The 24143-nt window shown below is 42.0% G+C and overlaps 1 protein-coding gene across 1 annotated transcript in view; it reads right to left on the bottom strand.

Annotated features, from left to right (window-relative positions):
* The window catches only part of LOC142957667 (metabotropic glutamate receptor 4-like), a 110144-nt gene extending 93040 nt beyond the window's left edge, over nucleotides 1–17104 (bottom strand). The window contains exon 1 of the mRNA XM_076099621.1: nucleotides 16571–17104. Coding sequence (XP_075955736.1) covers nucleotides 16571–17104 — 534 coding nt within the window. The remainder of the gene's footprint in view (nucleotides 1–16570) is intronic.
* Nucleotides 17105–24143: the final 7039 nt, after the last annotated feature.

Consider the following 24143-nt stretch of genomic DNA (forward strand, 5'->3'; position numbering starts at 1 on the left):
CAAGACAGAGAATGCAGTAAGTAAACATCATTTTAATTAAAGGGTGATTACATTTAAGACACATACAACATGTTAATGTATACTGCAGCCAAGTGCCTTTAGTTTCAAGAGTTAGTCAATTGTGCTTCCATAATCGAGACCAGAGGAATGAATATTCATATACATTTTGTGCTCTTTGGGAGTGTTTTGTTTTGCACCTGTCACTTCCTCAGAGCCCCGGCTGCTCTGTTGATCATGAAGCTCTGTTAGCTCTGAGTAAGCTTGTGTGCTAACAGGCAGATATCATGCCGTTGGGTTAACAACAGGCAGAGGTGCTGACGGTCTACAGTTTTTAAAGACAGTAGCAGCCCTGCGTTGTTTTCGATTTGATTTACCCATTTACATTTATCATTTTTAACACTGACTTGACCCTCTGGGCCAATCGACTGATTTCTCCGGGTGCTCTTGATGGTCAGTCCCAAACCTGCTAACAGCTTATAACGGAAACATTAATCTGTACCTACATGCTGCTCCTTTTGTTTGTTTTCAGAAGTCTGCGTTGAGAGGGGATCCTGCCGATTTGAATGCAGACGTGTCGCCTTAAGCTCTAATTCTCTATAACTGGAGCAATGTTTGCTCGGTATTATATGGTGGTTAAAGCATGTTTCGTGATGAATGGCTCACTGATGGACGTGTTAAACCGTTAGATATCCACTCTTAAGATAAATGTTTTAGTCACTTGAGGTCCACTTTCTACTGAGCAACGCCCATGTGTGTTCCTGTGTATTTATATAAGGTCAAGCACGTCACAGACCGTACGGCTGGAAACCAGTGCATACGTTATGTGAAATGTGACTTTGGCTGCCTTGTTAAAGTAAAAGGCATCAGCATCCACTGATTGTTGTTTGGTGTTTTGTTTTTTTCAAGTTATTGCTGTCATCAATGGCCAAATTGTGTCGACTGAATGCGATTAAGCCGCAGGCATGTTTTTCATAAAAAGCAGGATTCTCATTTTCTCCATCTGGACAGCCAGCGATATCATCCTACGCTGTTCAACTGGGTCTAAATTCATTTGACGGCTGTTTTTATATAAATATATATATTTCTCTTGTAACAAAACAGAAATGAATAGCTTGTCTCCCACAATAAAACATATTTCTTGAATATAAGTGGTGTGTTAAAGTAATAAGTTAATGGTGTCTGTTCTGATATTTAACATCTTGGTCGCCGCTCTTTTGAATGTAGCTGCGTAAACAGTCCGGTCAGCGCAAAAGAGACAGTGCCATTGAATAATTCAAAGCACTCTGCCATCCATTCATCCCGCCAGCTTTTAAAGCCTCTGACTTCACTATTGATCTGTGTGCTTTGGCTGTACCCCATCGGATGTGCATTGAATGACCAAAATCAAAACGAACAAGATTGTTGGGAAAAAATAAAGAAAAGTTTGAAGCTTTTAAACTGATGTAAGAGATAAAACATTGCCTTTTATCCTAATGGCAAGTTTCTCAACTCAAACGTATGTAGATCATGTTGTCATTCTGTAACTTTAAATTAATCTAGGGTAGGTTTTATCTGTCTTTTTAATATTATGGGATTTGAGTCCCCTCTGAGTATCCCTTAAGTACTTGAAGGCAACTGATTAGTACCACTTCATTATCTATTGCAAAGCTATTAAGACCCCATTCCTAAATAAAAAAAAGATTTAATGGGGTTATTTCTTTCTTTTCTATGACAGACCATAAAAAAGAACTGTTACATTAAAGCAGAGGGTTGTTTAAATTTAAACTAGTTTCTGGATCAGCTCTTTGAGGTCAATTGAGAACATTTCAGGAGAACACAGGAAGAACGTTTGTACAATAGAATACTCTCACACTATCAACTTCCCACGAAATAGGAGATGAGTAAATCCTTGTTCAGAAGCTTTGAGGGTTGACACAGTATTAAGAGTGCCATGTGTCTGGGGTGGCCTTTCTCCCCTGTTGAAGAGCATTTGAATTGCAGACAACTAATTTCTGAACTGAACAAAGTAATGCAAATCACATTTAATTTGCAGAGATTGTTTAGTCAAATTACAACCCATCCCACAGAGACAAATTATATGGAGCAACAATCGAAACATGCATTGTAAACTAGTGGAAGACAGTCCACTCTTATTGGCTACCCTCATATTACATGAACCAATAGACACCATCCAAATCTTCCGGTGATCATTTACTCGTCTCCCGATAAGTTGCATCTCATTAAATTGAATTGAATCAAGGTCAAACTACACCTACATGTGGAACGTCTGCGGGACGCAGAGAGAAAGAAAGGCACTCCTCTGCAAACCTCAATACTTGGATTTTAAATATTTCATTACTCCCTTTTTTTTTTCAGCTTAACTTGCAGAAAAGAGAAGCGGGGCGGCGAAAAAGCATTGATAGCACATGCAGCGTGCAGCAGTTATGAGACAACAGAGTGGGCTGAGTGAGTGTGCCTGCAGTCTCTCCTGCTCAAAATCAAGCTGTGCCTAGCTAAAGTCTGTGAGCAGTGCAGGCTGATTGCCTGAGTGTTTCAATCTAGTCATTTCTGTGTGCGCTTTGACATTGATGCCAACAGACAGCCAACTTCTCCATGTGCAAGCAAACCAGGCTTTTCACCTGAGGGAGATCTTTGATGTTTAGGACCTGCAAATGGAAATAAGATGAAACATAGGTGCAATACTCGCGATGTGGCTTTTACAAAGACTGACGGCAGCATGAAATATTTAGAACAATAAGTAAATTTGCTGAAAATCATAAAACTCTACCGACTGTTTGTCGCACTGCTTCAAAGTTGAAACTGATTAATCTTTCTTTTTTTTTTAAACCTGGTAGTGATGCTTTCAGCTGACTTTTGGGATCTGCCAAATACACTGAGATTGTATGTGATGATGTCAATGCAGTGCTGTTGAGGGCCTCATGTTACTCTAATATCCATTAAAGCTGCAGGTGACAGACACATGCATTCACTCTCTGATTCCCCCTTATAGGCTAAAACACAGGGCCCATATTGAGCCAAATACAACACATTCGCTTTAGCAACAGTGACAGACAGTATGTCTCTGAATAGCAATGAATACAATTGGATTTTGTTTGTGGTGCTCATAGCACTAGAAAGGTTATTCTGGATAATCCACAGTGCTGACCGTGGACCGTCTTTTCCTCCTTGAATAGTTTCCAAACATCCCGAGTAATGAGGATTTTAAGATGTTATTTTCCATTTCTGTACGCACAACAAAAGAAGTTCCACATATCTCATATTGTTGAACAAAAGGACATTTTACAATGCGCCTCCATGTCACGTGCAATCCATATTGTTGTGTAACGTTAAATTGCTGGGCAGTGTAATTCATGCATGAATCACGTGCGACTAAGCATTCGACCGAAACAATTAATCCGCCACACCTTGTTTACTTCACGGAGCCTTTTTACGTTATTTCGGCTGACCAGAGCCGTCTATTGTGAAACGACATTGTGGTAAAAGCACTCAGCTGCAGACTTGCCCTCGGTGTCTATGTCAGGATGTGACGCCTCCATTAACACTGACTAGTTGATTAACTGTGAGAACAGTACGCAGGCAGGTAATGTATTCACTGAGTCGATGGCAATGGCTTTTACACAAAAGTGTCTCTGTCTCCACAGGTAATCTGTTTCTAGAGGAGACAAGCTGTTAGGAGGCCGGTCGCTGGCTGGATGCATTCGCTGCTGCAAGGACTGCTCTTGTTATTTAAAACATGTTCTTCCTTGGTTCAAACTCCGGCTAACTTTACAGATCACCTCCCTGATTGGTGTAAACCGTGTTATCCTCCTTATCCAGCTGTAACCTTTATCCTGTGTTGCTAATCCAACCGTAAGAAAAGAAAAAAAAAGCTGATTTAACCCAGAGTTTCCTCCGGGTTTATCTAGAACTCTCTAAGCACCATTGAAACTAATTTATATTTGTGTAAAAGTAAGTTTCACACTCACATTGGGCATAGTTACCTGCTTTCCGTAATTGAATATACTTATCTAAAGCTTTCTTTTTTCCCCCTTGGCTGCTGAATTACTTATACAGAGGAATGTTTTCCGAAATAGAGCTATTACTATGTTTCAGTTCATTGAAAACGTTTTTCCTCCTTTTGCATGCACCAAAAGTCATATCTTGCAGTATATATATATATATTGTATCTGATCTTTTATTCAGAAATGGTGACAAAAAAAATGTAGCAAATTTTGCTCTTGTGATTCACATAATATGGATAAATCCGTGCTGCAAGAATGTTTTCCATTCCAACACAAAGGGTGAAAACTGTAAGTGATTTCATATTTCCCCTGAGGCACACAATAGATTGTTTGACACGATGGAAACTCAACTATTTGTATCAACAGCATTTGTTTGCTGAACATATCAATGACAGAATTTATAGAAAGTTGAATTTGTTATGCTCATTCCCGGATATTGATCTCCCACACACAGCCTGCACTATCATTTAAATCCAATGGCACAACACCTTTGAATGACTTTGGAACAAGTCCATCCATTCACTGTATTCATCCCCGTGTCGATACTACTCGGGTTTTAAGTAATGGTCGTACTCAAGCAGGGGTCAATAGGATCTTGTGGGTTTACCATCTGTACTTTCGACTTTGCCGTGTCATTGCGACGCACGAGACAGTAAATCTCAGGTCAAACAAAATACGGGAGGCTATAATATAAAGACTATTAAATCCTCTCCCTGACTCAGAAAGTCGTGCATTACAAAATAAAGAATGTGACACTGTTAATGTGATTATACTGATGCTCTGTCGACATTTCATTTGCTGTGTGTCAGCAGCAGCAGGGACTCGCAACACTCTTGAAGCTGTGGATCACGTCACGAGTTTATCGAGGAGCCCCGCAGGTTAGAGATCCCCACCCTGAGAGGATATCATGGTGTGTGAAAAGAACTACAAGTAGCTTGAGATGGGGAACTGACCCAGGAGCTCCTGGAATCAAATCTGTATAACCGGCAAAAGTTGTGTGCAGACAAACAGGGAGAGTAGAAACTCTCTGAAACATAAGCATCATTTATTAGCTATGTATATGTGTCCTAAAAACATAATTCTGAGCCAGTAACTCGGCAGTGGTTCGATTTTTGTACACGCAAGGCTGCGATTCTCTTCCTGTTTACAACCAACAATCAATGTTGATTTATTTTAACCACGACCATGATGTTTCCCTAACCAAGTCGTTTATGTGTCTTAATCTAACCAAACTTCCCCAAACACAGAGAGGAAGAGGTGCACGATGGGAAGCGATGGAAGTCGTTTCTCAGAAGGAGTTATCACAGGAGAGGGGATGGGAGGAGAGGGAAAAAAGGGAAGACAATGAAAGGAAATGGGAGGTGAGATGTGGAGTGGAGAGTAACCTCGTTGTTTTAATTTGAGTACTTGTGGCCACTGAAATCTGGAAACTACCCCAAGAAATCTGACCGCAACTTTTGCGCGGCAGAGACGCCACACAAACAGCTGTTCACCGCTCGCTGCCCGGTTCTTGTGTTGAAAATGTCTGCTTAATAATAATAAAGAAAATGGCATTAACGTGCGATAAAATAATTCTCGCCGTTAATTAATTAATGCGTTAACGCGATAATAACGCGTTAACTTGCCCAGCACTAATTAGTATCATTATTGTTGTTGAAGCCCATATTGAATTATTATCACTTCATACTAAGTGATTTAATTTATTGCAACCAAGATTAGATAAGATGACCTACAAGATATGGTTTAACTGTGTAACAAACGGTATTATATGAGACAGATCAGCGGTGACTAACACAAAGGACCTCAGGATACAAAACACTACTTCCGCATGAAATAAAAAATGCTGGTTCCGGAGGACAAGATTTCACAAAGAATCTGTGGCTCGCTGGCCTCATGAGAGATGACTATTATTCTGTTTTATTACTATTCGTATTGCTGTTATTGTCCGGACTGCTGAACACAGCTACACTTCTGTTGATGCCATGTGTAGAAAGATTTTACTGAATTCAAACTGCCCACAATGGTGTTATCATTATTGATACAGCATTTAATGACAAAAGGAAATTATCTTCAGAGGGAGCAGGGCAGAGATGTTTAATGCCAAAATGTCACCTTTTTTGAGAAATCAATAGCAATATGTTAGAATTCTGATTTGTACATGTTCAAACACTGACTTTCAGACAAGGCAAACATCTTGTCTCACCAGCTTGAAGACACCGGGTCAATATCCAGGTGTTTGTAATGGAAGGTCTTCAAATCTTGATAGCTTAATGATTGCAGGTTAAAGAAACAAGGTGATGGGGCGGCGGTGACAAACGGACAGCTAGTCTTTAAGGATCTATTGTGTGAGGAAGCTTTTCAGGCGATAATTAGCCTGTAAATGAGAATTGATCCCCCTCTGCCAGCTGGTTGTGTGAATGTGTACAAATATTTGGAGAGTATGCATGATTGGCGTCTCTTGCAGTCAGTCTCATTGGATTCTGGTTTTAAATATCAACTGACTTCATAAAATGGCAGCCGCCGTAAAGCCATGCAAATAGTCTCTTTCCCCGATGGCAGCGCTCCACCTTTGCACTGCCGTAGAAACAGAAAACTGGAAGCGCTCAAGGGAATCTTGATGGAAAAAAATGCAAACAAATGGATGAGCCTAGTGGGACCATCTGGTGTAAGACCATTACAAATTCATACTGGAGCTCAAGCAAGCAAGAAGCAAAGGGTCTGAATGTTTTCAAACAGCATAACAAATTATGAATAGATGCACTGCAAGTGTCTAAGTGCATCAGTAGCCACACGGCAGCTATTCAGCTATTCACACCTGGCCAAGTTGAACATTATTTTTGCAATAGTTAGCTGGCTGAAATATTTGTACCTTACAAAGCAACTGGATTCTTGCAATGCTGCCAGATCACACGAAAATCCATCTTGTCAGCCTTCGGGTAATGCGTTTGTGTCCGGTAAGCCAAAGCACGGACCAATCAGAGTCCTGTGAGGGCAGCCATGGGCGTGGCTTAGGTGTGTGCGACGTCACTGAGAGGCGTCTGTTCGCTCAAAGCAACAATGGTGGAACCTGAAGAGGTTAGTGTACATGCTACAATAGCATCGGCTATATCAGAGCTGGACAGTATTTGTTCATTGAAAGAAGATCAAACAACAAATACTGAAGGCTTTTTCTCAATCTAAAAGATGTTTTTGCTCTTCTCTTGACTCACTTTGGCAAGAGTTTAAGCGACAGATGGTTCATCCAATCCCCTGCCACATATTTTGAAAGTGCTTGCCCTTTTCCAAACAGTTTCCAATGACGGCTTCTCTGATGTCTCTGTGTAACAAACCATCTGGCGGGTCAGGTTAGAAAGATTCAGTAGTAGTAGTGATAGTAGTAGTAGTAGTAGTAGTAGTAGTAGTAGTAGTATAAATAGTGGCAAAGTAAGTGTAGGGAGTTGTTGTGGATGATTGTGTCAAACTGAAGACTTACACCAAGAGTTGACTTATTATTTTCTGACTTTTTATTTGCTAGATTTAGGAAACAATATGTATCCTACAGTAGGCCACATATACACTTGCAGTATCTATTGCGTGCCTGTCTCGGGTGTAAATAGTACTGTTGGCTTGTGAGACCTGGATGTAAACAGCATGCTGTTGTTTTACCTCGTCTCATCTTTGCCTGTTGGCACACAAACAGTAAATATCAACTATCACAGTCACTGAAACCATTTCATTTATTTGTCAGCTTGTTGTTGTTGTTTTTACATTCATCTGTGTTATGAAATTGGAATGCAACCCCAAAATTGTTTTTCTTGGCTCATCGCTTAACATTTAGATTTTTCTAAAGTGAAGAATAAGCAATTATGCTCAAGCTAATCAAAGCTCTACTCATGGCATGGTTCCACAGCTTTAAAAATAAAATGATAAATAATATCTCTGGAACAAGTTTTTTAAATATATTTCAAAGCAATGGGTGAGATTAGATTAATCAATTCGTATGGTTTCTGCCAAGAAAATCAGTGGAATTAATGTAGATATTAATTAGTATAATTCATGACGCCAGTACTTTCCTCATTATATCGTCCTGGTGCAACACCCAACTTCTGCACATTAATAACACTGTAGGAAATTATGGTTTTGACGTCTCTTGCTTTTGGCAGAGTTTGTATTTGTTCAATTAAAAGACGTATGACATTCTAATTAAACATTACTAAAAGCAAAATGTAGCTAGTGCTTGATGTCTTCTATTTTTTCAAATATAAAGTATATGACTATCAGTCTAGTTGGTAGATTAGAGGCAAAACCCTCTCGTCAATTATCAGTTTCAGAGTATAACCAACACCCTGTTGTCATGGGTGTTTAGACCACACCAAAATATCTGAACGACTATTGTATGGATTGACTTGAATGTGTGTGAATTTGTGTTCGCCAGAGGATGAGCCCTAATGACTTTGGTGATGCTCTGACATTTCCTCTAGCATTACCAGCAGGTTGAAAGTTTTCATTTATCCACTCAATGATCTCAATATCTATTGGATGGATTAGCACAAACCTTTGTACAGATATTCATGGTTCCCACAGGACAAATTATAATAACATTGGTTATCCCTTAACTTTTCCTCAAGTAGTTCAATCTGTTCAATATTTTGGTTAATGACAAAATACCTGGAAAATTACTGACATTTCCATCAGCCTAAGCTTTACTTTGTGTTCATTGCTAATTGGCGTAAGCATGCTAACATAAGCTAAGATGCTGAACATCTCAAATATCAGCATGTTTCATTAAGCGTGTTAGCATGGTTTTAGACTGTTAATCTTGTTTTTTCTGTAAGCCGGTTTTGCAAAACACATTGTCTATCAAGTCCACTGAATGCACAGTATCACACAATGGCTGTCCCTTTACGATATCACAATGCTCGCTACAAAACAAAATGTAAAATTAGTATCAGTTTGCCCCAGTTATTTCAAAATTATAGCCTGAATTTTGTGTTTTCATGGTAAATCCCAACTGCCTCTGACCAGAGAGCAAGTCCCTTTGTGTGACACAGCAGTGACTCATGGGAGCCTCCATGTTGTCTCATGTGCTGGAAGGCTGGATGACGTCCAAGCTGCTTAGCCTGAAGGCGGCCAAACTTTCTTTTTCTGTCCCCACTGCACGGTAAACTCAAGATAACGGCTGGCATTAGGCTGACAGAACAATCCCTTTAAGATCATCCCTTGAAGGAACTTTACAGTGGCCCTATGAAATCTTTATTATATTGACCTTTTCTTCTTCATAGGTTTTATATGTATTATTAAAGAGCAGAACACAAACTGCTGTGCTGAAATTAAGACATAACTGTGCACTCAGTTACCTCTCATTTTCCGCCATCGAACACTGTCAGTCTGCCTGCTTAAGTTAAAGGAACATAAAAATCCCTCTCCCACGATCAATACGGAAGCTGTCATGGCACCATTGATTACTTCATATTTGAATTTGCTTGAGCTACTCAAGGTTTTCTGTTTTCTCTTCCTTGTGGAATCAACCCTTTGTTTAAGTCTGAAGCAGCACAGCCTCAACACAGCAGGACAGTGATGGATTGTTGGGTTGACGGTGAGATTATGCAGGTGAGACAGCTCCAAGCCTTTAATCCCACGCTCTTTTCAGGAAAACTATGTGATGTCAGGGCTCTGTTTGTTCTGTTCTTAAGACGCTGGGTTTTTTTTTTCTTCTTCTTTTAAACTTCTAAAAAGTCAGAGCAGAGTACCAGATGCACATCTTAATGTACGAGATTGGAGGATTGCAACCACTGTGGTACAGTGACAGCTCCAGTACAGAGAACATAAGCAAACCCTGTTGGTGTTTGTGTTGTGCTCTTTGATGTCCCTCTTGGCTTTGAGAATTTCACAGCAATGCTCAGCCGAATTAAATCACACATTTAAAAAAGAAAATACATTTTTACCCTCCTGCCAGCATCCCCTCAGTGGGCCTGCTAGTGCACACTAATTTAATGCCAGGAATTAATTTGAGTGAAACCTAACATATCGAGAAAGAGAATGCACATGAGGACACAGTCACACAGTAGCTTTTTGTCACCGTGCTTGGTGATTACCAGCAGTGGTGCGGATTGCCTGCAGAGGGATTTGCCGACAGCAGGAGAAAGGGGATATACTAGTGCCAAGAAAAGGCAAGGCTCTGGGCAGCGTTCACTCATGACTGTCCTGAGAATTGACCGCCTGGGCTTGGGTGGGCAGAGTGAGTTGAGTCGGAACTAATCCTGAACTAAAGGAGCTTCTCCTTTGTAGCCAGAGCATGGTGGATGGAGTATGTCCACAATCGGGTCGAGAGAGACGGCGTCATGGATTTAGTGTGCTCGGTTGTAAAAGTCAAGTTGAGGGGCACGGATAAAACCGTGGAAGCTCATTGGTCTGTGAGCACACTGAAAACAATTGCTTTTCGCTTCCATGTTTGTTTGTTTCGGTTAGACTCGACGGGTGTAGGAATTTCAGCGAGTACATGGGATTTTGTTGGGCATGGGTGGGTGGGTTTGAGGGAATGGGCTGCGTGAATGAGCTAATGTAGCGTAGTGTGCACCCAATTACTCTTAGCACAGAATGGAAGTGAGCTTAGTCAGAATCAATTATCCTATCCAGACCTTTTTTCTCTCTCTCTCTCTCTCTCTCTCTCTCTCTGTGAAGGTGACAGGGTAAACCTTGGGAGCACTGTCCAGCTGTGATAGAGCACTAACAAGTGTAGCGTATAACTGTTTCATACTCTGACGATCGAGAATCCCATTGAACACAATTACTTTAAAGTGTGCCCTACTTATGTTATGATTATCGTGAGTCAGTGGACATCTGACCACACTGTAACTTCTTGAAAGGTCAAGGTTGAACCTTTGCCATCAGATTTCTGATGGAGTTGACAAAATGTCCATTAAGTCAGAAGACATCATACAGAATTTAAAGCTGCACAAATTGATATTTTGCAATGAGCAATGGGTCAAATGACTTTTCCAGCAAAAAAAGCTATAAAAAAAAAACACATCTTGCCAAAGCACAAAACGACAGAGCCAAATATTTTACTCAGGAGTGACTTTCACCCCTTCGACCATATCTGTGTAGCTTCACAGCAACATTTTATTAAATAAATGCTGCTGAATTGTCATGTATGACATTAACTGGGAAAGATATTTACCTTCATGGCTCGATGAATGGATTGACCATGAACGAGTGAAAGTAAAAAGCAGACGTGTGCATGTATTTGAGAGTCTTCATTCAATGTGATCTCACTCATACTCGTCATATTGTGTTACTGGGGCAGAAGCCCTTGGCGACAGCCTTTTGCGCAGTAGTAGCTTGTTGCAGAAAGTTTGTGTGTGGATAATGTTGTGAAACGATGGCGGTTAGCTTGAGAAAAAACAACATGGTTAGCCTTAACATAAGCACGTTGGTAATGTAACTTAAGTCATGTGACTCAGTGACGTAGCATCTCGTGACATAACGTAGAAATCACTCAACTTTTGATTTCACAGGGGACATGAATGCAGGTCCACTGAGTGCAAGTCCTGTGTTGTTTGACCCATCCATCAACCTTCCCTCCTGCCCTTTGCTGACTTTCTTGCTTTTAATATTACATCCGTTGTTCTGAGCGTCTTATAATGACACAGATGGGTTTACAATGGAGTTAGACGCTAAAGAGTGCCTTGTGCGTCAGTATCAACACGCCTAGTGCCACTGCTCACGTATTTGATGCTCTGGCAGTGAGATCAGGATGCTCTAGGCTGGCGCGATAATCCAAAAGTGAAATGCTGAGGGGGAGGAAGGCACTGTGCCTAAGGGCCTCTGCCTCTGTCTCTAATGAGGGAAGAGAAAGTAGGATGCAAGGTCTCTTATCCACAGACAGCACAACAGGGAAATAGTTAAACCTCTTCTCTCTGCTCAGCCTACCTTGCTAGCACCTCTCCTCTCCTCACTCCATCTTTCTCCACAGTTCCAAGCTCACTCCTCCACAGAGGAAAGACTCCTGCAGACTGACTGTGCCTGCTTGTCCCTAATTTGGAGAGCTGCTGTGAGGAAGTTGCCCAAGCCACCACCCTCTTTGTCTGAGAGCTTATGATTGTCTCAGCAAAGCAACTTGGCTACCTGAAACACAGCGCATGCTTCTGCAGTTTCTGACTGCTGCAGCAATATCCCTAAAGCCAGCCAGTGTAGCTGTTTTCAGTGATGTGTAAGAGACACAATCAAAAGCCGGGGGCTTTAATTATTCTCAGTCTGTCTTGAGTATCATACGCAACCAACCACTAATTACCACAAGTGCTGGTGCACTTTGCTCCTGCTTATGGAGTAGTATAAAAAGCCAACTGATGAGAACAGACCAAAGGCTGGACCCAGTGAGGAGGGCGTGCAGAGAGGGAGCTTTCAACCCCAATCCCAGGGCGTAAATTACATAACAATATCGTAAAATATTCATGACACACCATGGGGACGGAATCCTGCCTGCTCTGAAGTGCTGAGCAAACACTTTGCCCTCAGGCACTCAAAGACTGTGAGCAGGATAAGGAAGAGCCCAAAAGTAAGGAGCTTGAAATACAACTGCAAGCATGAAGCCTGTTACAGTCAGGAAACAAATTCTTTCCCTCACGAGGATGGCAAGCAGCGTCAACAGCATCCGTTCCAAAATTATATCGGTGGTATATTATGTTTATTGTATGCTTTCATGCGTTTCTGTTTATTAAGTCATCAAGACCTGGATTGTCTACAAAACAATCCAGTGGCTGTGTTATATGCACACACAAAAAAGAAAGAATCCCCATCATCATCATCTTGGGTTTAGTTTCATCCCAGCAGTTTAGGTGAGGAAAACGTTGACAGAAGAAGAACCCGACTTTTGAAGTCATTAGAGGGAAGTGGTGAGCAGTGAAACTCTCCTTTGCCACTCAAGGGAGTCCTACTTATGGTTTTATGTGACTTTAATGATAGGAGAAAAGAAGCAGAACCTGCCGTGCCGTGCAGGAGTACAACCTTAGCTCCACTTATTATTCAATATCCTTAGGGGTAAGGGTAGCACTGAGGATTGCATGTACTGTGATTGCGGCAGAGTGGTTTCTGATGGCTCTCGCTGACTTTTACATTTTTCAAATTCAAATAGTATTTGTTCAAAAAGGCCAAATTGGAAGCTTATTATTGAGAGAAATACTTTGAAGGAAAAATCCACCCATTATTTTATTTTGAATATACCCTCTCTTCCTCAACTCATCTTCCTCCGTACCAGTTAGTGATTGCCTGCCTTTCCCACAATGCATCTGGACAATTGCCAGAGAATCAGCATAATTTTGCTCCCAACCCAGAAGTTCATGCAATTCCACCAGAGCTGAGAGAAAATGAACACTCGGCCAACTTAATAACCAAAACACTCTAACATCACTCTAGTTTGCATTTGTGGTAGAAGTTCTCAATATGTTGTGGGTTCATGTTTTTGCGATAGTAATGGATTGCTTTGCTGTCAGCAAAAATAAAAGGCTCATTTTTCTCCATCACCTGAACTAAATACTATTATTAAATGAAATATTGCAAACAAGTTAATTGATTATTTCATAATTAGCTACATTAAGCACAGGGGGAACATTTTATCAACTTGTTTACGTTATTAAATTGTTCGCATGAAGATTAAATCCTGAAGAGAAAATTATAGAAACAAGGGCACACATTCACGAAAACAAAGGTGATATGCATCTGGTTCACTAAATTAAAAAAACGAGTACCAGGTCTAATTCATGCATATTCACTATCATCTTTCCACTCGTGTAGTATTAACATTATTCAAAATATTAAACCCTGCGATATTCTTTTCACCTGAGGCCACTTCCGGGCCCCATACAAATCACATTTCCACGGCTTCTTGTTTCCATATCAGTGTGATTCATGAAAAAATGTTCCGCCTGTCGACTGCAAAACACAAGATAAGTCGATTAAAGGCTTTTAGAGCTTCCCAGTTTTCCACAATGTTTATTTGAAATACTCGAGGAATGAATATCTAAGAAAGGTCGCCACCAGGGTTGTGAATGACTGCTTTTTATTTGCAATTAATGCTACCTCCTTGGCATTTGGTGTAACATTATGAAAACCAACACTGAACAAAGTAAGAATTTCAAAGACATAAAGAAGTAGATACGCCAAGGGGAAGCCACGCTGACCTGCTGTGTCTGTTAGAGACAATATTTTCACTTCAGTGACATTGATAGGCATCTGCTTTTCAGACAGGGATGGTGAAGCACTTGTCTGTCGGTGTTGGTGTTCCAATAAAAAGGAATTTGAGCTACTCATTGCTGCACGTTATAAAATTCATTACCACAGTGTTACACATTCAGACTGGAGAAACCCTCGTATAATGTTGGACAATCGTGGGTTTTCCAGGGTTGATTACTTTACAAATAGTACCACTGTTACCAACCTGCCTGTTTACCATCCATGTTTCATCCTGGGTGTACTGCCATGCCATGTTGGTGTTCCAAAATAAACCTGAAATGTGTCATCATTTATGAGTTTATCATCTGACTCAAGACGGCCACACACTTTTTAAAGCTGGAGTGATGTCAACTGTTCGTGTAGAGACTGAACACCCTGTGATTCTTTTCCCCACGCCAGTGAGAAATCCACCATTGGAGGTGGATGCATTTGCACATACTCTATTACATAAAAGCCTGTTCTTATGCTTTTCCGTCCTTCCGTCTCATCCCACTGTGGATGCAAAGAGTCGGACAGGTGCAGCTCATGGTTATTCGGCTGCAGCTCTGTGATATCCACAACATGCTCAGCTAATGGCTGCTCCCAATGCCGCCCATTGCTTGTATCACGTAAATGACGGACTGGAGATTCCAGTATTGTAGCCAGAAATGGTATATGCCAAGATCACTTCCGACTCTTTGAAATTAATTATTCTGCTCGAGTCTTGATTGTCCTTCCATACATCAAAGTTCATGTTCCCGCTATCTCTTGCCATGAGTGGTTTGAAGAAAGGAAGTTTTTATTAGCTGCCTTTTGAAATACAGTGTTTCCTTGTTGGAGTGAAGTGACCTCATCCTGTAGCATTCGCCTCTGTCCCTCAGTGGGATTTGTCCATCGTGCTCAAGGCCCTCTCATGCAGGCTGTTCAAGCCCACGGGGCAGATACCTTTAAGGCCATTGTCTATCAAAAACAGGATTTCTGCTTACTCTGACCTCAGTCCAGAGGGAGAATAACTTGTGCAGCCTTTCAGAATCTGAGTAGCACCAAGAACACAAAGAACACAAAGTCTTGGATGGAACAGCTCAATGCCCTTTAGAGGGGGGGGGGTAATTTGTTCCCACTGCAGGATTTGGCAAACTTTTTGGAACACACAACAACTCCTTGGCAAAATCCTGCTCAAACAGAGGCTTGCCAATTTGTGAAGAAGTCGCACAAGCTTGCGAGTGGACAGGCTCTCCGCTGCCGATTTGATGTGCCCTCCACAAGGAGTCTGGCAGCAAGCCTTTGTTTTATTTCCTTATTTATTTTATTTAATCCCAGCCATTTGCACACAGTGAGGCATACAGGTTATTTATTAATCCCTGGTATTGGATCGGTACTCTGTATCAGCCGATACCCAGAGCCCAGGTATCAGGGCTGGGACTGAAAAAGTTGGATAAGTGCATCCCTGTTGGAAACATTTCCCACAGATTTAATGCATGTATAAAACAGTCCTGTGCAGCCCGAAAAGATGTTGGCATGTGACATAAAGTGCTGGAGGCACATACATGCACAATTTTAGTCAATTCGTAAAAACAAGCCCTGGAAGCCCATTACAGGCCCTCACTTGTGTTCGTAGAGCAAGGGTTACATTACATAACCACTGACGTCTTACTGCAGCTAGTCTGGCATGAATAATGGGATATTATGAAAAAGAGACAACCTGTTTTGACACAGTCCTTATGCTCATTAGTCGGGTTGTGACCTGCAGTTTGGTTTGACAGCACTGAGCAGGTATTACAAAAGTCCTGTCATATATTGTTTATGTGTTGCTCTCATTTGCACATTATATTTGCATCTGCTGAGCCAACACAATGCAGGGGCTCATTTTATGCACTATATTCAAAAGCAGTGCAATGTGCTCATGGTGCCATGCATGGCTTACCCGGATTAATTAGAATAAGGCAACACTAAGGACTCCTGGCATATTAATGTCATTAGTGAGGAGAATTGTGGCATAGTCGTCTGATCCTAGTTTTCTGGACAGTGGGAAGACATTTCTGAAGCTACTGTGATTCGAGCTTCTGAGGAAAATAAAAAGGTCAAAGGAGAAGCAATAAGGACACGGACTGTGAAGTGTGGAATGAAAGAGCGTGTGTGTTTGTGTGCGCATGTTTATTCAATTAAGGTGAACTTTGCTTACAGTGTGGTGATACCGCCACAGTGGCGGAATGAAATTATAAGTTTTCCTTTGGTTAATATTGATTTTAACTGAGAATCTGATCTCCAAAAACATGTTGGAGGGAATATCCTGTCGGGAATACTTTAATATATCTGTGCACTGCAACCACCATCGGAAAGATATTGAAGAAAAAGTAAAGTAAGAAGGAGGAGAAACTGACCTTGAAGAGACGCAAGATGTTGGCTACCATGATTGACACGGAGCTGGCAGATGCACCAATCACTCCCACCACCCTCTCAGGCTTAGTGATGATGGGCGGCCCTCCGCTGAGACACTTGACATCGGTTGAGTCTTTCTCAATCAATGCCTGAACGAATGTCAGCGACTGCTCCAGAGCATGGGTGTCACGGGAGCAGGTGTCCAGGATGCGCGCCCCCAGAGTGATATTAGGCAGCAGCTCGTTGTCGTTATTGATACGATCCAGGGCGAATAACATGGCCTCCAGCCTATGGATCCCTTTCTCCTTCTTCAGCTCCCCGCAGGCTCTGCCATCGTTTCCCCTCGCATGCACTGGGAACAGCCCACCTAGAGATATGTCCCCATCAATGCGTACTGAATTGAGGTGTGTGTGGCCTGGCATTTTGGGTTTGGCTGCCAAGGCGATGGAGAAATAACAAGTGAGCAGCAACACCCAGCAGCAGACGCCTCTGTTGCAGCCAATCCACGCTCTCTCAAAGCCTCCTCGCAGAGTCATAATGAAAGGCTAAATCTGCATCCAAATACAAATTCAAGCCCTTTGAAAAAGAAAGCGGCGTGCACGCATGTACCCACACACACACACACACACACAAATGTCCTGAAGGTTAGGCGCAATTTTTATCAGAGCACAGCCATCTTCAGAAGTCTCTTCTCATGGTTTATAGCTCTGACACAAACTCGGTGGTACTAATTATGCACCCTCGCTCTCTTTTTCTTCTTTCTTCTTTCCCCTCTGTGTTTCACTCTCTTCCTGCACCTCAGAGTGGCGGCTTCAGGCAGTAACTAAACAGCACCGGGGTGAGCTGAGACACAGAGTCCACAGAGAGAATTCTCACAAGGCAAGTACAAAGGTGGGAAGTCGGCCTCTCTTCTCTGCTTCTCCGGGATCACTCGGGTGCGTTTAGCGCTCCTCTTGGTCCTTCGAGCAGGCTGAAAGTCATGAGACGAGCCAGTGGGTTCCACAGCAGGCTCCTGAAAAAAGAGAGGGCAGGCGTTAGACACTAAGGAAGCAACAGAAGGAGCAAAGGGAGACTTGATAGACCAAAAGCAATCGCATTGATCTAATATACAATAGATTAATGCAGTGGGTTTGCCTTGTATTAGTCTTTAATACAGTGAATGGGAGACAAGTTGCTATGTCACGCTCTCCATATTTTAATTGATAATATCATACTCAAAACTGCATTGGGCAGTCAGCGATGCAAACTAGTTTCCATGTCCTAAAATTCAAGCAGAAATAATATCGGAGACCCAGCACTCTACACAAGAAATCTGTTGTGCGTTGCACCCATGCCTCGGCTGCTTTCAGAGCACCGCGATGAATTATTTCTATGTGCCTTGAGCATAACTGATTCGCTGCTGCTTGGCACCGTTTCATAGACTTCATAACCGCACACTGCTCTGCTCATGTAGATCCTCTACGGAGTGTTTTAACCAAAAGGTTATGAAATATAGTGCTAAATGAAGAGCATGGGATTCTGATAATGAAAGAAACAATATTCCCCGGGTTGTGAACACATCTGCTCTTTGCACATCTGATCCCTCGTAGTCTCGCATAACCCTTGTATCAAGAGTGGTAATGGGTACTCTGTGTATGTGCGTGTGCGTGTGTGTGTGTGTGTGTGTGCATGTGTGTGTGCGCGTGCGTTCTCTCAACAGTAGGCCTGCCTCCCCCACAGTGCCAGACTAATAGAGCAGAGGATCTGGACACAGTGGGAGAGTCTTGCAGCTCTCCCTCTCTCTCTCTCTCTCTCTCTCTCTCTCCGCCTCAATTGACCATCTCACACACATATCTGTCAGGCTTTACTTCATGCTGCTTTTGTGTGCTAACATACAGCGTCCCGCGGCAGTGCGGCCCATAACAGAGGACACAGAGGACACAGAGGGCAAAAGCTCATTCAAGACCACAAAGGTGTGCTACCTTGCAGCAGCTGCCGCACGCATCACTGTGGAGCAGCGATATTTTGTGATTATTGAAATGGAGGTGTAGTGGGTAGCATCTTTCCCTCTAATGTTGAGTACACGTTTGTAGAACTATCTCGTTGAATCGGAGGAGTCAAGAGTTTCGCCGCGACTCATGAATTAAAGATGACGTCGCCGTCACGTTTGGACATCAAATCAAATACTAAAGACGGGCCTGCTCTAAACACTTCAAGGCGGGCCTGTCTTGTGCCGCTCCTCTCGCCCTGCTGGGAACCAAAAGGAGATATTTATATCATCCTGCACAGATCACCCCTCTAAAACAGAGCATCCATAATGGATGAGGGCCTACCAGTCGCTGCATAACATTTCATTCTAGGGGAAAGCCTCGAAGAGAAGGACGGCCACGTAGGCTCTGCCTTTTATAATGGAGTTGAAAACAGTCAAACAGCTGAGAAGCGACACTGCTGCACTTGCTCAAAGCTGCGCCTGGGTAGTGATGACGGAGCGACACCTGCTTTTTAAGCACCAGGACAAAACCACCATGTAGAAAGTGGTCAATGTTGTTTGGACCATGAGGATTCTCTAGAGCCATATGCTATACTTTGCAAAGATTTGCAGCACGGGTGGCCCGCAAATAGCTTTTTAATTTGACGATTGCATTTTGATAATAATGTAGGGAGCTGCAGGCAAGGAGTTTGCCTCACATTTCACATCACCTTGTCCTTCGTCATTGTGATGACAAACTACAGTCGGGATAATACAGTGCAGCGCTGAACAAAACAACCAGATAAATGAAGTGCCGGACAATACTGTAATAATTGAGTCACGTTTTAAGAATAAGCCCCGACAACTCGGAAGAGGTCCGCCCTGTCTCTCAGGATCTTTTTGGAAGAGGTGGACAGCGGTGCCCCTATACTGTCATCGCTCTGAGATATCCTGCGCGCACAGTGGCAGCTTTACCAGATGTTTAGTTACAAGGCCCAGATGGGCAGAGGAGATAAACATCAGCTGTCTGCAGAGAGCAGGAGTGAGGGGCCGTCTTCCCCCCACACTGTGACGGGGAGGAACTCCGGCTTCCTCTGCACACGGTCCCCCGCTGCTGTGTGCACTCCCTCACTGATGGCTGACAGAGCTTGTAGGGTTCAGTCCACTGAGGGTTTCTCTAAAATGGAATGACACGTTGCCACGGAATACACTTTTGTATAAAGTATTTACTGGAGTGTGTCTAGAATTGATGAGACAGGGACGCCTTCTCTTTTTTTTGGCATTTGTGTGCTTTTTACACGGCTGAGTGAACGGAAACCATTCATTAAAGTTAGATGAATCACTATTAAAGTCTGTTTGTTTACGTTGTGGGTGCAAATTAATCCAGCGAATAGTCGATAAAGCCATCTTACCAATGCTCAGCTCATTTCTTTGCACTTTAAATTGGCTTTAAGGAAAGTGAAGGTAAACATGAGGGTGTGCGTGGAGTAAGCAGTGACTTCAGGTCATTTCATGGCATGGTTGCTATCAACTAACCTTTTTGGAGAAAGACTTTATGATTTTTACATATTTTCTTTGTAGATATTTTAAAATCTATCTTGGTAATTGTTTCCAGAGCAATTAGCTGCATGGAGATTTTTGAATAAAGGCTCTTTTTTTTTAGCAGCACCACACACTCTGTTCTGACGTTTTAATTGAGTGCAATTTACTTAAATTTGTTACAAGCATGGGGAAGTTGAATGCCCGGGAGGTTCCGTGAGGTATTTAACTTTAGTATCCGAGAGCTGCAAAAAAGATGAAATGCTATAACTGAAGGGACACATGAGAACGGCTTCTGAAACAGTGCAAACCTTTTCTCTGCCAGATGATCAAAGATTGCCGAAAGGAATTCTAAACTTTGAATCAGCCTTTGGCTACTCGCCAAACAGCAAGGCAGCAAGACAAGCAAACCCCCAAAAGCCAGACAGCTTCCGAGGCAACTCGGGCCGATAATTAGCAACTGAATATCATTTCAGCTATTGTTTGTATTAAATAGCATCAAAGCCATCTTTTTAGCTGGTGTTTTTCACAATCATGCAGTTAATGTCTTTAGTTAGTGTCTCCTATTCGACAAGAATTTCAATGAATACTAGAAAAACTTGAACCAAACAATGACACTGCTCTAACAACATGTAACGCTATGCAACCAAACAAACCAGTGTGAATATTTTATCTTCAGAAATACTAAATAATCTGCACAGGAAATACTGGTGCTACAAGTGTACTACTACTTTTTAGTTTGAGTATTTGATGGTGTCATGTTTGGATGTTTTATTCATTCTCTCTAAACTCCGAAAAGCACCAAAGAAATGCAGGAAGACACACCCCCTCGATTTTACATCCTGTCGTGTCTGCAAAGCCCCACAATGACATGCGGCCTGCTAATAGGTCTGTCACAGTGTAGCTGGGACCGCCTGACAGTTATGTCCTAATCCGACAGAGAGCTGCTGTTTTGGCAGTTCTGCTTCAGCAGAGGAGATACTTAGGCCCAAAAGACCAAATGATCACAGTGGAGGATGGAGATCGAGTCCTCAGTACAGAGAGGGTTACACTGCCTGCTGGTCTGCTCGGATACATAGATGTTTATTTTTCATTGTAAATGATCAGGTGCTAGTTAAGTTCACGTGCATAGTTAATAGAAAATGTTGAGTAGCTCGAGCAACTGTTCAAAAGAAATGTCATTGTAACGTTATTGTCTCTTTTTTTTTTTTTATCCAAGCAATCCATCAGAGGAGAGAATTGTGATATTCAGTTGCCTCTGTATCATTTTGTTCTGTGACATAGACTGTTTCTGTGTCATTTTCTGCTGAAATATAAAAGAAACGGGAGCTTAATTATTATTGACGTCAAACTGATGACTGTGACTATTGTTTGTCAGACAATAAAAGTAGCGAAGGGGGGAACAAGCCTGTCCTCATTGCTGAGGAGAGTAGTGACAGATCCTGTAAAAGCGGTGACTCACTGGCTATGGTGTTTGAGAAGAATCCATTTTATTTACACTTCAGTATCCTGTAGAAGGACAGAATGTAATGCAGTCTACAGCAGCATGTTAGAGAGGTCTTGTAACCATTTTTATATGTGACAGTTGACATCTTTTGCATTTACTGTACACGCAAATCGTAAATGAAATGGGTGGAATTGTATTAAGTTATGGAGCTGCTGTGTATGTGTGTGTGTTGTGGTGGTTTCAACATACCTTCCACTCTAATTACAAAAAATGTATATTGAGAGCAAATTTGAAAAAATTTATATGAATGGTTTTGTCATGCCTATTATTAGTCTGTGTCTCATTGTGAGGGTAAATAATCCTCGATGAACTACAGATCCAATAATGCATTGGGAGAGCTTTGGTAAACCTGAACACCCTTAAAAGTAAGCCGAGTTAGCCATCAGGAGTTCCTGTTGGCAATGTACCCATGGATGTAAAGAAAACCATCACTGGATCACTTTGATGCTGAGGAAAAACTTAAAAACGTGATGATTCTCAGGCAAGTTCTGGATAAAGCAAATTTATGGATGTTTATTATAGACAGCGGTTATTGTTATACAAGTGTATCCCTTTGAAAACCCCTGTGTTAGACATTGGGATAATCTCAGATACAAGTGTGTACAGACTGACCTTTGTGGCAAATATCACGCAAATCACCGGGGATGCATTATATGAGTCACTGTCGCATTCAATCTGTGTGAAACTTCCCTTGTATGATGACTGAAAAAACAAGGACACCAGGGTGCAGGAGCAGAGCAAGTGCATGAAAGAAATGGAAAGCTGAGGGGAGTGTGCACAAAGCTTCATTACATGCATTGTGACTCTATAGTACTATGTGCTCTGCATTCATCCCATTTCCATTACAGGCATCAGACACCCACCTCAAAACTAATTCCCCTTTTCTCCATTACCCTCTTCTCCCTCTCCAGGACACTGTCCATTAGCTCGCTCAACCAGAGCTGGAGATATTAGGGTCGATTCATATTCGCTCATTAACACTTTCTTCATGCAATATGCAGATTCCATTAACAAACAGTCTGTGTTACTGCCCAGGGCTAACAGGGAAGACGATTCAAGACTTCCGTGGAGAACGTCTAACGGTGAAAATGCAGAATGAGTCAAGATAACTTGTTAAGGAGGTCACAGAAACATAATAATGAGAATATAGATTCACAAGACTATTTCTTTTGTGTTTACGCCTGAATCATAGTGTCCTTGTTACGGAAAATGATCCCAAATGTTATTTCCTTTTTTGTTTGTTCAAATGAACAAATCTATCGATACAGGCTGAATGCAGGCAGAGCACAAGAGTATCGTCTGAGCAGGAACACATCTTTCCCTCAGCCGGACGCCTTTGTTGCTCTCACAGATCCGAATGAATTGAATCAAAGGACTGAACTGTTGGACGGCCGCTGTGTTGCAGCCGTTAAGTGGCTCTTCATACAGATTCCGTGCTATATGACGCAACATACTTGCACTGTATGTAAGGTGTGAATTATTCATGGGTAATTCCTTTAAGGCTCTGCCAACATATCAACATATATGCGCATTAATGGAAGAAGGATTGTAGGGGTGAAGGAGAGATGTGAATTTGTCCTGCTGTTTCCTTTATTTTAAATTCAAGACAGAATTATTATTTTTTGAGAGACAGAGAGAGAAAGAGATATGAAATGTTTGTATGAGAGGCAGTGAAGCAATGAACAAGCAGCTGAGGCTTTATGTGTGTCCCACTTTGCTTGGACAAATTTTTCCTGTCTTTAAAATTTTATAACAACACACAAAAAGCACCCTTTGAGCTTTGCTGTTGAGGAGCCAGGTAGTCCGTTACCTCTTGAATCACGTTGTCCTAAATGTGCCAAATGAGACAAACTTCTGGAGCGGACGGTGTGAAGAATCAGCTGCAGTGTAATGCCTTTTTGCTTTTACAAACTGCGGCTGCGGACAAGCCTCAAATGGCAACTAACCAAAGAATCTTTTATTTCGTCAATGCAGCTGATTAATGTTGCCGCTTGTTTGCTTCATGGGGAGACATGACTCAGAGAGACACCCTAGTAGATTCACCGGTCGAAACAGGATTAGTACAACAATAACGTAGATGTTGAACATGGGACAGCTTCTCACGGTCGCTCCACATGTGGCTTTTCATTTGCCGGCGTTCCCAACCAAGTGAGAATGAATACAACCGCTCAAGCCGATCGATAGTCAAGCCAGATGATGCTGTGACGCTTGTATCCTGCAGATCGATAAGCTGGTGTCATGCGTGGGATTAGAGAGACAGGAATGACTCAAAATGAGAGGATGGACTAAAAGAAAAATCGATTATTTCACAGTAAAGGCTGAGTATTCGAATATTTTTGCAGTTCATTTAGAGGTATTCAACCATTCTTAAGTCTGAACTTTCCTACGCAGTGTGGATACTACATTGCTGTAGGTCTGAAGAAACAACAAAGCTGCCAGGCAAATATTTTTCAAGCTAGAACGAGACATTTTTCAAATCAAATGGAGGAAGACTGGGGCAGCTGCCATGTAAAGCACTGTCTGAATCCAATAAATCTCTCCCCAAGAGCGGCACCCTAATAGTCAAGTAATAGCTGGCTCA

This window comes from Anarhichas minor, unplaced genomic scaffold (assembly GCF_050575085.1).
Source record: "Anarhichas minor isolate MPS153535 unplaced genomic scaffold, ASM5057508v1 ptg000003l, whole genome shotgun sequence".
Taxonomy (NCBI): domain Eukaryota; kingdom Metazoa; phylum Chordata; class Actinopteri; order Perciformes; family Anarhichadidae; genus Anarhichas; species Anarhichas minor.